The sequence below is a fragment of the Labrus bergylta genome, chromosome 5, assembly GCF_963930695.1.
Source record: "Labrus bergylta chromosome 5, fLabBer1.1, whole genome shotgun sequence".
In the NCBI taxonomy this organism is placed as follows: domain Eukaryota; kingdom Metazoa; phylum Chordata; class Actinopteri; order Labriformes; family Labridae; genus Labrus; species Labrus bergylta.
The window spans coordinates 8,870,560-8,887,268 of NC_089199.1; the positions used below are offsets into that span (position 1 = coordinate 8,870,560).

A 16,709-nucleotide genomic window follows, 5' to 3' on the forward strand; every position below is an offset into this window, starting at 1 on the left:
TGCCATTGATTATTCCAGTATTTTCACAAGAAATTGGTGCACAACTGAGAATATGTAGAAGTTCTATCCAGCTTGGGGATTTGTAAGACATCTTCATTGCTTTGAATATGATTTAAAAAATGTCTCTCGAGTCCTTTGGAGCACCATCACTGGAGTAGGCTATCCCTGAGCAAAACTGATGAAGCATTGGTTCCTATTATGAATTAGTCATACAAAGCAGCATTACCATGACAAGTCTGGTTCTGACTCAGAGAAAAAAACCACTGGCCTATATACTCTGGACTACAGAACTTGTCTCAACAAGTGCAACAATAACAAAAAAAAAAGAAAAAAAAGACAGAACTTCGTGTGTAGACGTGGTTGCAGGAATAAGAAACAGAGTCATAGCTCTTCCTGCTCCTCGGTCCCTGTGCTCGGTGGTGCTGATGAGAGAGGATTTGAGTCGCTACTTTCGCAAGCCCCGCCCCCAGTGAGAGAGAGAGCGAGCACGGCTGACAGTGATTCAAGGCAAGGCATGCCTGTGAGTAGGCTGCAGCCCATCCAGACACTACACCGACCGGACCAGTTTGGGATATGCTCTGCGTATACAACTCTCCATCTGTTCCGCACCTCATAACTGCACTTGAATCTGCTTTGAGGTCATTTCAAACAAGAAAACACCGTCAAAAGGGTCGCTTTTTGCTTTTCTTTTAAATTGCTTTTTGAATTTGGCTGTAGTCTCTTCCAAAAACTCGTAGTTGTCCATAATTGCAAAATGCTTCGCCTGCTAGAGTCGCTTTGAATGTAGGCATTGACGCCGGTGGTGTGCACACTCTTTACGGAAAAAAAGGAATATTGTTTACAGGAGATTTTTTTTTTTTTAAATCTAAAAATTCTTCATCTTTCGGAAGCGCATTATTTTTGTCTTCACGATGTCTGACGCTAACGCGGAATGCAATATCAAGGTGTTGTGTCGATTTCGCCCTCTGAACAAGTCCGAAATCACACGAGGAGATAAGTTCATCCCAATATTTCAAAGAGAGGACACTGTCATCCTCGGGGTAAGTTATTTCTAACCATCCCTTCATCCCCTCGTCTTTTTTTTTTTTTTTTTTCTGTCACCTTTCCATGCAGACGATGTTGAGCTAACGCGAGGGCTTACACTTTTTCATCTGGCACACACATCAAACAGCGGCTAGACAGGACTGGAAGGGATCTGACAGGGATCAAACTGAGTATAGCCAGTATCAGTGTCCTCATCAGCATGTTGCATCATTCATTCAGGTGTGTGCTGCTGCCATTAATGAGCAAAAAAGGCTTCAAGGTATGGTCTGTAATGTAGGCTGAACCTTGCAGAAAAAAAGGCAGTATCAAATTGAGCAATTGCAACTCAAATCAGGATTTTTTTTAAGATTCATCACTTCCATTTTGGTATTCAGGCAAAGTCTACAATCCTGAGCTTTACATGGATTGTGATTTAAAAAAAAAAAAAACTTGGATCTGGACCCCACCTCTATGATCCCACACTCTGCCTCATTATTCCTTCTGTTGTATTGATCTGCTGGATTTTGGTGTGTTTCCTGGCATACAATAATTATGCACGTTTGAGTGATAGCTGGTGATGTATCTTGTGATACATCACCCCCCCCCCCCCCACCCCCGAGAGTCGTAATTACGCTCTGTGGGTTGTGTCTGTCCACTAAATGGATTTTTGGTTTTGTCTCTGATGATTGCTGTCACTGCTGTGGAGCTGAAATAAAAATGAACCCAAGCTGTAAAATGTTGATCAATCTTATAGATACTCGCTTGAGACTGAGGTTAATAGTGGATGATTATAGCGCTCTACAAGCAAATGTTCCTGTTGTTTAGATGTAAAGCATATCTGGACATGCTAACACTCAAGACACAAATTCTACAAATAAATGAAAAAATACAAACACATGCAGGCAGGTCAAAATGGAAGCTGTAATTTGCACTTAAACTGCATATTTACATTTACTTAAGTACTTTAATACAGTGAGACAGAGAGAGAGAGAGACACACATATAAACACCAACCTTTCACAACCCCCGTCCCCCATACTCAGATACACATGTATGAAAACACATGCATGCTGACAAAAACTGACAAACATACAAGCTGAAACATGCACATGTACTTATATGAACAGATTCACACAAACACACATGCACAAAAATACAAACATGTGTATGCAAAAAGAAATGGACACACATTCAGGCTGAAACATACGCATTTACTGTATACTCACAGATTCACACGTAAATACACATACATGCAAAACACACACACACAAACACAAGCATGCACACAAAAATGGACACACATGCACACCAAAACATTCATATACTGTTTATACATGCACTCACACCCCCACTTTTAATGGACTTGAATACACACAAACACAATCGCACTCAGACGTACATGCATGCGACAAATAGACTCACAAATACACATGTAGACAAAATATGGGCACACATGCAAGCTTGAACATGTGCATACCCTGTATTTATGCATTTACTGTACCACACCCATATCACTGCTCTTGCTTTACAGACAGAGAAATACACACAAACATACAAGAACACAAACACAAATCACCACAGCACATATACCGTAGCACATATACCGTTGATATTCACCAGCACCCACATTTATACCAGCAGACAAACAGAAGCATGCACTCAGAAATTGACCCACATGCAAGCTGATACATGCATATTCACTGTATGTGCTGTATGCATGTATTCACACCCTTAATGCTGCTCATGCTTTGGACTTGAAGCTACACACACACACACACACACACACACACACAGGCAAACAAACAATTAATAATGCAACCATGTGAAAAGAAATAGGCTCACATGCCGGCTAAAATTCTTTCATACACTATAGGTGCACTCATTCAATACGGCTTGTGATATACATTTGGAAACACGCACGCACGCGCACACACACACACACACACACACACACACACACACACACACACACACACACACACACACACACACACACACACACACACACACAAAGCGAGAGAAAAAGAGAGAGAGAAAGAATAGAAAGAAGGAGAGAGAGAGAGAGAGAGCTACACACCCATTTGGCCTGAGGGTTGACTTCAAGTGATGATGAAGACAGCAGAAAATCCCTATTGGCTTACTTTGTTGTCACACACACACACACACACACACACACACACACACACACACACACACACACACACACACACACACACACACACACACACATTAAAATGCATGGTGGCGGCAGTGTTTAGGTAGATATCCCTATGTGACTGTCTTGTAGCAGCAGGATATCTTCCAGAAGCAGCCTGAACTGAGGGCTCATTATCACGTTATTTTGATGCTTTGTTTAGGAATGGCAGGTTGGCATTATAAAGCAGCGTGAACTCATTCATTCCTGCATCAATCTTGGCAGCTTTATTAAAATGTACTCAGGGTGTGCTTGAAGGCAGCACAAGAATGAAAAAAGATATCATTCAGATATTCAGTCTTGTAGTTGACGAGCTTTTTTTAAATCCCAGATTTAAATTCTAGTATCTTGAATCAGCTGTCTTACAGTAAAAGTTTTGTTTCATGTCAGTGTTTCTGCTCCTTTCAGGCTGTATTGTGAGTTAAACAGAGGAAATATATACTTTTCTACTAGTCTACAAATGATGGCAGCTAGAAACAGTAATTGCGGAAATGGAGTAGAATGATTTTAACCAATTAGGTAAACTGTGATCTGTTACTATGAAATGATCACATACACACTGTACTGCTGTTATTCCTTTTTCTACACATCTGTATTGCAGCAGCAATCTGCAAAACTGGTGAAATCTTGAAACGGGAGCTTGCAGTTCAGTCTTACATCTCCAGTTGTTCATCTTCTTACTGTGCCTCTTTTGACTTTTCTTTGGTCGTCTGTTATCATAAAAGCAGGCATGCAGTTTTCATCTCTGCGACTGTAATTATTGTTGAGCTTACAAAGATTTGTATTTTCTTGGATGTGCAAATGTATTCAGACTGTATTTTTCTCTCTGTAACTCCCCTCTTGTAGCTCTGAAATACTCTCAGAGGAACTTGTAAAATAAAAAAAAATGTCTCTTGGGAGTTTAAATGGCGCGGCAGTCGGATTGTATCAGGATTTAAAATATCAGGCCGGCACGCAAGCTTGGCAGGCATGCTGCAGGGATCTCGTAGCCACAGCTAAGCCCTCACATCGTGACGGCTGATAGAAACAATCGGCATCTGGCCCCACATTTGTCTGCTGGAGAAGGAAGTCTCTTTCCAGGACTTGTTAAGTGACAGAGGCAATGATTTGAGTGGTTGAGTGAGTGGTAGGCTGCACCTCGGTGGCAGACAGGAGGAGACTGAGAGATTAGAGATAGGGGAAGATGGTGTGTTGGCATGCTTGGAATTGATGAACGAATGCCTCTAGGGCCTGAAAATAAGGGGGACAGGTGAAGTCTGACTTGTTAGATGTTTCATTCTAGTGTCAAAAATCAAAGAACCCTGAATGAACTACTATCTGAATTTTGATCAGTCGAACTAAACTAATCACCCAAAAACGTTTGAATGAGAAATATCCGAGAGAATTCAACTTCAAACTTGCTGTCTGAATCAAGAGTTTGGGTTCAGTGGATTGGTTATTATTCTAAAAGGGGTTCATTAAAGCAACACTGTGACTTTAATAATGGCTCATTGATTCTCCTTTATTTTCCACAAGTCTTTTCAGGTGGTCACAAAGACACTTTCACTACTTTATTTATAACAGACCAAAACACAGCACAGTGGAAAAGGTAATAAAGATGACAAACTGACTGTTAAATATCATTTACACCAAAATATCTGTTTTAATGTCTCCGAACACAAGCTTTCATAAGCCAACAGATGAAGAAGAGCCACAACAATAAACCCACTGAGTGAATGAGATTGACTAAGGTTGCATTTTATAGTTGAACCTTTCCTTTGCAATAAAAAGATGTTGTTACTCCTTCTTTCTAAAGTTACATAATCTGGCCTTAAGGCTACAGACACAAAGCAACATCAGTCTTCATTGGGAGTTTTGTTTCTGGCCACCACTTGAATGCACCTAGATTTAATGTTTGGGTCTCCACCAGCTCCTGAGGGAAATATCTTGCTCTTTAGCTCTTAAATGTCCCGCTACGCTTGGCTTGTTTGTCTTTCCTTTGCTCTGTGTGCTGTATGGAGCTTGGCAGGTAGATTAAAGTGAGTTTATGAGAGCATTTTCACTTTAGACAAATGCCTTCTGCAGCTGAAATGAATGATGTTGAGAGTGGCGAGTAAAGTCATAGGTCATAAAATCAAATTATTGAGAGGAGAGATGCTTAAACGCTCCACAGAACTGAGTGTAGCTGCAGATTTCGATGGTAGTTATCTGTGGGATTTGTGGGGGCAGACCTGTTTGAATTACAGTCATTTGATCCTTTGTTAAAATTAAAATGTGATTAATGCAGCTTTAAAACTCAATTAGGGTCCTCAGGCACAGACCTGAGTACTGAGAATTCAACTCAGTTTTTCCAGACTCAACTAAGTCTGCTTTTCCACCGCAGGAACATCCCCATACACTGGGACTTAAGGAGGTACTCAGATCCACAGCATGAACCAGGATCGAACAAAAGTCCAAGTTACTTAATTTTTCTCTGCAAAATAGTCCCTGCTAAAGGGATAGTACTAGCAGCATTTCCACAGCAGGAACTTTCCCAGGGCACTATAGTTTTGGAGTAACTCAGACAGTCAGCATATGGTGCAAGAGACTTAATTATTACCAACTACCAAGTACTCTGAACAACATTTAACCCCCTAATAAGAACATGCTTATGGGGTTGTAAATGTTCAGTGCCACAATACTTTGAGGGTGCAGTCTTGTACTTCTTATACTCTGAACTTATCTGATTGGTGGAGTACTTGTAGCATTCAGAGGACTCTTTCACACATTAGATAATCTTTGTAAACAGATTCAGCAAATTTCACGATTGTAGGTGTCAGAAGTGTTGGGTTTCTGTTTGTTTTCTGAGTTAACAACACAGCTGGCATTTTCTGTATTCAAGGAAACGGCCTGTGTCAAGATCAAAAGAGGCGGAAGAACACATTGTTAAATTATTTTCTACAAACAGACGTCTGCATGTAAGTGTCGCGAACAGTTGGCTCTTAAACATCTTTCTCACATGAGCTCCTGACAATTTCCAGACAATTTCTGGACATTCAAATCCTGACAACTTCTGGAGATTTTCTGTGTCAGACAGGCTCTCACCAAATATTGAGTATTAAGCATACAAACTCTGCTTAATGTGAATTTGAGAGACAGGACAGTAGACAGAGCGGGGAACTACATGCAAGGAACGACCTGCAGGAAAGGAGCAAAGGGAGGGAGTCGCCCCCAGGCTGGACTACAGCCTCTGCACATGAAGACGCTCGACACATCTGCTAGAGCAACCGGCACCCCTCCTGGGTACTTTTGGTTGAAATTCAGCATTGGACTTTTCTGTGTGAACATCATAATCAGCAGAAACTCAAGAGAACTGAGCAGAATTACTCATTCACCTCAGAGTTATGAAAAGAATCGATTACATTCGTGGAGTGCCGAACAAGTAAACCATATTCTGCACAAATCAGACAGTCAGGTTCCTGGACTGTTCCTTGCAGCAGTTTGAGACATTGCGATGTAAATGACAACCTGCAAAATGTCACATTCCCAAGAAGAAATAACTTCATTATTTTGGGATTGTTTTGTTTGTTTGTTTTCATCACACATGCATGGCCACCTGTGGAGCCCTGTGAGTCCAAGTGTCTGTGTGACATTATAAACCTCATACTGGGGCTTTACTGCCCCTCGGCATAGCCTTTGTGTTAGCTTCACAGAGGAGTGACACAGCTGTCTCTAGTATTTCACTGTCTGGAATAATGCGGCGTCACAGGGGCCAGATTGTCCCTCCTAATCTTCTGGCAGGCAAAAGAGACTGCCACGATGAATCACACTCTGGATTCTCTTCTATGAATAAATAACTGATCATGGACGCCTCAGAGGCAGAGAGATATTACATTTTTTCATTTTTTGCTCTCAGCCGCTGACATACAGATATGACATGCCAGTGCCATATGAGCTATACACAGTCCTGGTTTATTAAAAAATGAATTGTGGGTATATGTAAATCATAACAGCGGCTGTATATGATGATAAGAAATAACTGCTGTTATACAGCTGTGTTATTTGCACAATGATTCTTTGGTGTCATATTTCTTGAAGCCGTCAGGGCTTTATGAGGCCTCATTTTCAGCCCCCTTTGTCCAAAATCAAATCATTTTATGGTTCATTTGGCTGCTGTTGTTGCAAAACCTTGTGATTATATTTAGCTGCCTGCTCTGAGATAGCTTTAGGGGGGAAAGAAGAATGACATAACTTGGTGAAAGATTATTAGATCACATATCATTTCTAAGAATTTTTAGCAAGCAAGAGCAAATCTCCACGGTGGATTTTACTCTGTCTCTTCAGCTTCATGTGACTGTTACTCTGCAACTATGACTCTTTTTTTCCAAGATAAGAGGTTCGATTTTAATGAGCCTTCATCTAAAAAATAAAAAAGATCACACTGATATGAAGTTGGACAAAACCTCAGAAATAACAAGAGAAGTCTGCTCTGCCAACTTGCAGCTGTTATTCTGCAGAATTCAGCCCAAGGTTGTGTGCGAATGCTGTCTTGTTGTGTTGACTTTTGTTTAAAACACTCATTATATCAAGTCCCTGACCTCTACTTTGACCTTCCTGTCATTCACGTGGATTTTTCTGTTTATTTTGTTTTGTTGGCCCATGAAAGATATGACAGATGGCGAGCAGGGTGAACTTGGTGGTGAATGAAATAGGTCCCTCCACACGTGTTACAGTCCAATTGAACTGTGCGCATTAAAGAACTATCGATTCTCTATTTTCTGCGCACCATTTATAATCCTATGGATTACCTTTCCATGGCTGCTGTTCCCTCGCATGCTTACAAGTCTAATATAGAAACCCCAGGGCTTTAAAGGTGGCTGTATTCACAGCTGTGGAGAAATACAGCTTGTTTACATTTTTAGGAAGAATAGGATTATACCAGTCTACAGAATTTACTCTGCACTAAAGCTCACAATTGAATTTGCTCTTTTCACAAGGAGGTGCTTATTCTCACCTGAAAGCTCTGTCTTCAAATTATGAAAACGAAAAAGGATTATATGGCAAGCTACTGTGGCAGAAAATAGGCATGTAATATTGTTGAAAATTAACTGATTATCCATCAGCAGCCACTTAGTTTCTAAGCGTCTGGTTTCTGATGGAGCTGCAGCGCTTTTCTTGTTGTGCCCGGCTGAGAGCTGATTCTCCTTTATTCTCCTGTTTCTTTCTTGATTAGAGGCTGCGGTGAAAAATAGGAAGGAGAAACAGCTGCTGTCGAAACAAACTGTTGACAGAGTGTGTCGGGCGGAGAGGAAACTCATCTACCTGTCTCGTACCTTTGGTTATTTATGGTTGCATTGACGCTGTTTCTCCTCAAGGATATTTCTTTTAACTGTCTGCAAGCCAAACAGACACATAAATGGAGGTCCAGAGGGCTCCCCTCATCTCTGCCTGGTGTAGCTTTAGTGCTCTAATTCTATCACTGCAGCGCACACACCCTATCCAATTAGGCAAGTGTAATGGGATTGCTGCGTCGGGTCAAGATCTGCACTCATTTCTCCCCCGTTGGACGTCGCCGTTGGAGCACTACCACATGGGATCAGACCTCATCCTCCCTCTTCTCCCCCTCGTCTTCTCTCACTCCATTTTTCTCTGTCTAGCTGTATTTCATGGTGTAATGATTCTACCGCTCACTCATTTCCACATGACTCAGCAGTTACGCTTTTGGGAATATGGGAGGAAAGGAGCTCAGCATCGTCTGTCATCTCATTAAGTAAAGGTAGAGGCTTCCAGCAGCTTTTCATGGTGTCTGGAGGGGAGGCTCCCTTCAATCAGACTCTGAATTAAAGGATGAAGTAATTTTTGTGAGATTTACTTTATGGCAGTCAGCTGCAAAGATGTGAGAACCCTCAAAATTAGAAATGGGTTTGCTGAGATTACATTTTCTGTATTTCAAGAGCTAAATCAATATTCTAATCACGCCTTCTTTGAGGCTATCTTCTTCTTATTTAAGCTTTAGAGAGCCTAATCTATACGCACAACCCATATCAATAAGGCCGACCAGCTTTCCTTCCCCTCTCCTCCCTGATATTAAACAGAATAGATTCATAACCATAAGCTCATTAGCCATTAAAATGTTGGGAAAGCCTGTTGGAAACTCAAGGTTTGGGAGCGATATTTCTCTTCTCTTCTCTGGAAAAGCTAATGGAAAATATATATTCTATTAATCATAATGCTTTTTTAAGGCTATCTGGCCTTTAGGTGCAAAATATTTTTTAAACATGTAATCACAGAAACCTTCACACGTGTCTTATTTTGTTAAAACTGATCAAAATGATTGCAATTGCAAGACGTTTTCATGTTTGCATGTTTTTGATTTTTTGCATGTGTTTTTTAAAGTGCCTCATTCTGAATTTACAGTCTGCTTTACCCAAATGGGAATTATTTGCACCACAGCAGTGTGATTGCGACTTTTCCTTTACATAAAGTTTATTTAACAATCACTGATGGGTTAATACAAGAGTCACCATTCTGGTCTCTAGTTACAGTCAGTGCGTTAGCTGCCACTTCCTTCAGCTCATCTTTATTTTTACCCAGCGTGCACACATGCTGAGGTTTGATAAGCTTGTGCCAGTTCGTCAGCCCTTCTCTGCCCGTTTCTGTCCCTTTATGACAGAAGTGGGCTATGACTGCGAGGCTTTTAGCTGCGGGGTGCGGTAATGGAGCATCCTCTCCTCATTAGCCATGGCCCTGCCCAGGATGCTGCCTGGTCCCTGTGTCTGCCCCCTCGGTCCCTGTTGAGGCGACATCTTAACTAACAGCACATGTTCAAACACGTGTGTTCACAAGCCAAGACCCAGAGCAGAGTTGGTGCCATATATGTGCTGTAATAGGACAAGAAGGAAACCCTTAAAGGAAACAAAAGGAGCATCCCCTATCATGCAGGATTTCTGTTTCCTTCAATTAATCAAAGTTCAGTTTATAGATTTGACGCTGACATCTTCTCGAGGTCACTTTTGTTTTTCTTCCTCTCTCAGGGGAGCAACGCTTTCAAGCACATTTTCCTCCACTGTTTTTGATCTAGGTTAATCTAATTTAAGATTTGAATAAAATCGCCTTATATAAGAGAGACTTTGGAAAACCTTGACAAACAAGAATTTCAAGCTTATTTTAATCCGTGCATGGCCCTGATGTGGTCCCAGTCCACACCTTTTAAAAACACTTCTCCAGGCTAGAATTGCATGCTGCTGTTTCTTTGTTGCTCCCAGTGGGTACATCAATAATCACATCATACTGTTTTCTTGCTCCTTTACTCGACCTCTTCCATCTCCCCGAGTTTCTAATTAATTACATTTTATGCAAACGCTTAATACCATTCACTTTTTTTTTTTTTCTGGAGGCCTTTTGTTATCCAAATTACCTCCCTGCACAGCTCAGTCATTAGTTGTGGTAGAGTTACAAAGAGAATCCCAATAACCCTCTTGTTGATTTTAACGGCACATTTAAATCATTGCTCAATGCTAGTTCTTGGATAGCTTAATTTTCCACCAAGCTATTCTCTTCAGTCACTGTGTTTAATAATAGCTGCCAGCAAACAGAAGTTGATAAAATTTGAGCTCATGTTTCCATATTTCCATCCCGGCCTTTCATGAACTAATTTATTATTCATTCTCTGGCACGTGTTCATTAACAGGGCTCATACTAGAAGTGTAATGCAGCTATAGTTGGTGGATTACTGCATGGATATTCTTCATTCAATGTCGAGGCTCTGCATGGGTTCAGATTTAATTGCAATGTTGGACCAAGACAACGCCAAACCTCCATTTCAATTTGGCACAGATCTAAAGATGTCTACCGTGGTTGCATTATAAGTTGGCTGCATTATCATTTCATTGGAGAATCAACTCTCTCCTAAATTCACTCAATGCATTAGGCTCAGGGGTTGATGTACAAACTGAATTAGTGGTAGAGAGGGATTGATGGCTCTGTTAACATTGCCTCCCATGCAAAAAGAGATTGTTCAGTGTTTCCACCTCTCAGCAGTCGATCCGTCTGCTTTTTAAAAAAAGAAAACATTCAGATGAAATTGTACTTGTGAAAAATTGATGCACTGCCTATCCCCACAGTGTTAGTAAGTGTTAATTGGATTATTTTACACATGCAGAGCTATATTAGGCACAAGGCTTTTTTTAAGGAATGCTTGGAAAACAGGATTTTCTCAGTGTTAATAGCTAAATGTGTTTGGCTTTTTCCCTGACGTGCTGAAGCAGCACAGACAGAGACAAAGCTGCTGTCAGGAGCAAGCTTGTATCTCTCGTGAATTAATTTTGACTGGATTCATGTATGCCCACATTGAGCTGAGCGCTTGTGGCTGTGGGCTGAAACAGAGGTAATGACTCCGAGTCCATGAGACCTCAGGTGTTTGCTTTGACATCGAATATTCCCTTTGAGAGAGAGGAGGGCTAATAGCTCTTAGACTGTCTCAGGCCATGATCAAAGCTCAGTGCTCCAGTCTGAGGTCGCTGATCCCTATTCAGACAAGACAACTCTTGTCTTTTTCAAGTCTCAATTCTATATTTTGTTATGTTTCTATAAACCGCAGTAACTGGAGGCATGTGAAGGCTGGAGGCCCAATCAATTGTGACATTGCTTGCGAGCTCTGGAACAGTCAAAGTGTCACTTAGGTGATGAGGCTTCTTCGTCATTGTTGACAAGTGTTTTCCTCTCTCCTTCGTGCCCTTCCCCTCACCACTCTCCCTCTCTTTCAATCTATTTTATTCTGTCAATCTCTGCAGTATCTGGGTAGCCAGTCTATTTGAACTGGGTAAAATTTTCTCTGTGTGTTGCTGTTTTTTCTTTGTGCTTTGTTGCTCTGGGCTCTCCTGGGTCTATGTGTGCACCCTTGAGCTTTTCCAATAAAGACAAAAAGGACTTATCATTTAAACATGAGGATACTGGAGGCAATAAAGGTCCGTGTCAATGGAGAAACCAGAAAGATTCAGACTGTAAACATTTTTGCATCAAATGATGGTTTGAAATCATGCCGCATTGTGAGGAGTTGCTTGTAGTTGCAAGTTACTGGACTTTTCTGATCCCTTGACTTTAAAGGAATGGAAGTCTGGGTTCATAGTTTTACTTTCAACTCTATCTTTTTGGTTCACTTGTACTCTGAGACCCCACAGCATCTGTGTGTGTCACATCTGTGTGTGTCCAGAGTGCATATGCTCCTCACAGCTGGAGACTTTCCCTGTCAGAGGGGAGGGGGATCGGGGGATTTCCTGAGGTAAAATGTGACGTAAAAAAACAACGCGCAAGTAGCGCCCGAAGCAACAGAGTCCGCTACACAACATTATAATGAGAATATTTGCCTTTATTTCAATGCTATGTGTAATCCAATGGAATGAAAACATCCACAAAAGAGAGGAGAACAACAAACTGACGAACAGAAAACATAACACAGCCGTCTAATTACGTACACGGAGATCGTAGTGGTCGTGTGCAGACACTTTAGCCGGTCACTGTATATAAACGTCACGGGTTCCATTGGCTCGAATTAAATCCTCTGGAGTATATGCTGCCGCGTTCAGACATCAGCTCACTCGGACTTTCTGCGGAAACAATACTAGGAGTCTAGCCGGAGAAACTCCGGGTAAAGTCTGCGCGAAAAATGCGGCTGTTTGCGTTCACACATAGCCTAAAGCGCCTCCGGGTAGCCAAATCTCCGGAGTTTTTCAGGAGGTTTCCGTATGTGTGAAAAGGGTTATACTACACAATGGCATGTGCAATACCTCAGCTTGGCCCAGAGGAGCTGGTTTGGCGAGTTCAGAAGATCATATATGGAGAACAACAGTTTACTTTGCATTTCTTAGGTTGACTTGCTCTCCAACATAATGTTGATAATGTGATTAGTTATACGATCGTTTTATTTTGAAAGTAACAGGATGCTCTATGCATTCCCATTTCTGACTTCCTGTCTGGGATGATCTGCTGGACACGTGCTGTGCTTATTTGAGGTGGAGTAGAGCAGAGTGGCGCTTTTGGGATGAACCAGAAGACACACAGAACTCAAGACTCTAACAAAACACACTAGAACACAGAGATACACGAGGATAATAAATGACAAAATAAAACAGAAAACACTGAAGACAAAACTAGGAAACACACAAGGGAAAAAACAGCAACACTAGGGAACATTAACACACAAGGGAAACAAGCAACACTGCGATAAAACAGGGAAACTCAAATACAAAACCAAATCATGAGAGAAGGGATGCACACAGATCATGTGGGGTTTAGCATTTGCATCTGCAGCAGACAAACACATTGAGGAACTTGCTAATGAACATTGTGGAGCAATTAGCTGCTTGAACTGTTCCTCAGTGGTAGAGTTGGTTGTCTTTAAATTGGTTGGTGGTATGATCCCAGCTGATGCTGTCAACATGCTGAAGTGAACTTGGGCAAGACACTGAACCACAAATTGCTCCAAGTGGCTTTGCAAGTGGTGTGTTTATGCCTATGAGTTAGATGAGTTAATTTTGAAGGGCACATCCATCTGTGCATGAATGTGTGTGTAAATGGGTAATTGTGACATGTAGTGTGCTTTGAGTGGTTGGAAGTATAGAAAGGCGCCCTATTTACTGCTTACCATAATTTTCCTCAGGAGTGCGTAGAGAGACTTTACTTGGACTATCTCTCAACATGTAATCATAATCAAATGTTTGCAAAAAAGTTCACTATATGAACAATCATTGTATGCACATTTTTTCTGTTCCCTCAAATTGGTCTAAAATTCAGTGACAGCAAATTGTAAGAATTTTCGGACAGCTTCTAAATGGACCCAGGGATTAGATCTATTTGATCAAGAATCAATATTTAACTATTTTAACTGGGAATATATCAAGTAGGAGGCCAATCCCTCTATTCTCTTCTCCAGACTATTTTGCCTCTATTCTCAAAAAGATTGAGGTTTACCTTCCCTTAGAAACATGCAGTTTGTGTTGTGCTGTCATTGCTGAATGAATGTATCATTCCAGACACTCTCAGAATTGAATAAAAGAACGTCTTTCTGCAGGTTTTTTTTTTTTTTTTTTGCAGTCTTCTCTTTTACTTGTCTTTCTGTTCTCTAATTTTTAGGCCATCATCTCAGCTCATTTGCATTCTCACAATCTTTTACTCCGTCTGTCTTTGACTGGATGTGAATGTAGCTCCGAACCTCTTTTTTTCTTCCTCCTCTGGAGTCCAGAGGGAGGTTGATGTAGCTCATATTTTCTGGTCTGAAACTCATTGAACAAAGACCAATCATGGCTTCCCTCTCTTCTAGCACTCTACTCCTCCACTCTCCAATCTTCTCTACCCTCTGTTCTCCTGCTTCTCCCTCTCTCCCCCTGATGAATTATGCAGAGTATTTCGCTCTGATGGGGGGACTAATTGCTCCACTTCAATGTGTGGCTCTTTAATAAACAACTTGACTCAGGGAAATAAGTCAAATTATTAGACAACTGTTAACAATGTACTGTTAGGTGGTAAACTTTTGGTTCCCTAAGCTGGTGATTAAGTTAATTTGCTACAAAACTTGCTTTGATAAGTACAACAGAGGTGCAAAAAAACAGAAAAACAACCAATCGTGTCCCAGCTTTTAGATTTTACTACTATATTTGTGAGGAAGTCGTCACCTCACCCTCGAGACACTTTGCAGTGACTTGTCAGCAAAGTGAATTAAGAAATACAGTAATGTTTGCGAATATTGTCAAATAGGAGCTCCTGCTTTTCAGGTGGGGGGGTGGGGGGGGGGGGGGGGGGGGGGCAGGGGCTCTGTGGTGGAGAGTATCACTAATGATGGTGTTATCTGCAGCTCGGAGCCTGATTAGCTTGACGGATGGAGCAGACATAGGCGTTGAACTCCTCTCCTCCGACAGTCTCTGTGTGCATTCAGTGTGTGAGGAGAGAGGGGAGAGTAGATGAGTTTGTGGTGGCAGACAGATACAGAGACTGACTCAAAGACAGACACACGCACACAAACATTCCCGCACACAGAGTCTGATGAGGAAAAACAGGACCTCGACTTCTCTGCCTCCAGTCGAGTTTACCCTCCAACACCGAACCACTCAAAAGTGCTGTGGAGCAAAAAAAGTGAGCAGCCGCCTGCTTGTCAACCCACCAACGTGTAGGAGGAAAAAGAACGCATGCATAATCTTCTTAACATCCATTTTCTTCTTTTAAATATTTAGCCATTTATCTCTTGGTTAGTAGGAGGGACACTTTAGCATGAAATCAGATGGACAGGCAGAATGTGTAAAGAATTAAACCTCCCTGAATGGAACTTAAATATGTGTGTGTGTGTGTGTGTGTGTGTGTGTGTGTGTATATATGTGTCCATTTTCAAAAGTATTGTTCTTTTGCTTAAAGTGCTGGCACTGGCAGTGAACAAATATTCATCATATGAGTCTTCTTTGTGTTAGCTTTCTTTTAATGGCTAATGTCAGTGTACCTTCAATTATGGTCCCTGCACAAAAATGAAAGCATTGGTCAATTCCTAAAAACAGTTCTGTTTACATTTTTTTGACATGTGACCTTTTGGTTTACTGTGGGAGTCAAACCTGCGGCCTGTCAAATACTGTCTATGTAATTTATATAGCATGAGGCAATTATTGTGTCAGAAAACTCTTCAAAGCCGGGGTAGGCTGCTATCTAACCCTGTCTCCAACCAACCGTTAATGTCCGTTTCATAACATAACTGAATCTTTCTCTCAGCTTGACCTTCAAGCTGCTCTGTGGAGTTCTCTTGTGAACAAAGTCATGTTTACTTGCACTTCTTTTCTCAACAACACATCAAGTGTTCTCTGAATACTTTGATGCCTACCATCGCGGTTTTTCTTTTTCTCGCCTTTGCTGACACATTTCTACTTTTCTGAGCACATCAATTGGTACAAGTTGTGGGAGGCTTATCCTCTAGGCTTATCCTCTATACAAGATGTAGACATATCTGCTCTTCAAACCAAAAGTCTGAAGTTACTAATGGTCAAACATTTCACAGGGTACCTTTAATCAAGAGGTTCAACTTAAATTGAATAGACCTTAACCATCTGTATGAAACGTTTGTCCAAACTAGAAGCTTTGCTCAAACACCTAGAGTCCACCCATCAATAGTATTGGACGCTCTGTGTCCACAATTAATCTGTTGTCTACACGTCTGTAAATAAACCTCTGAGCTGTGTGCTCAAGATCAGAGCAAAGAAGTCATCTCTAAAGTAAGAGATGAGTGAGTTTGCTAACATCCTCCTTAGTTGGATCTTCTAAACTGAAATCACATGTTTTAAATTGTGACTCTTATGTGTTTCTTTGCTGTAAATGACATCAAATATAATGAGCAGCCTGTAGACCGTAATGCAGCCTTACAGAACACTCACACAAGTAACCTTCAGCTCAGCCTGGTGGGCTCCCTCACGCCACCGTCCTTAGTCAGACAGATAAAGCCTCATTTCCACTTCATGAATCAGCGCTACACAAGCAATAGGAAAAAAATAGAAACAGTGCCTTAA

At 41.3% G+C, this 16,709-nt stretch overlaps 1 protein-coding gene across 2 annotated transcripts in view; it reads left to right on the forward strand.

Moving 5' to 3' along the window:
* Nucleotides 1-340: 340 nt before the first annotated feature.
* Nucleotides 341-16,709, forward strand: part of kif5ab (kinesin family member 5A, b) — a 67,758-nt gene continuing 51,389 nt past the window's right edge. Inside the window, exon 1 of one of the 2 annotated variants that reach the window (XM_029277876.2) lies at nucleotides 341-1,040. In XM_029277876.2, the coding sequence (XP_029133709.2) occupies nucleotides 912-1,040 (129 nt within the window). In that variant the 5' untranslated portion in view covers nucleotides 341-911. The remainder of the gene's footprint in view (nucleotides 1,041-16,709) is intronic. The other variant, XM_029277875.2, reaches the window with a different exon arrangement.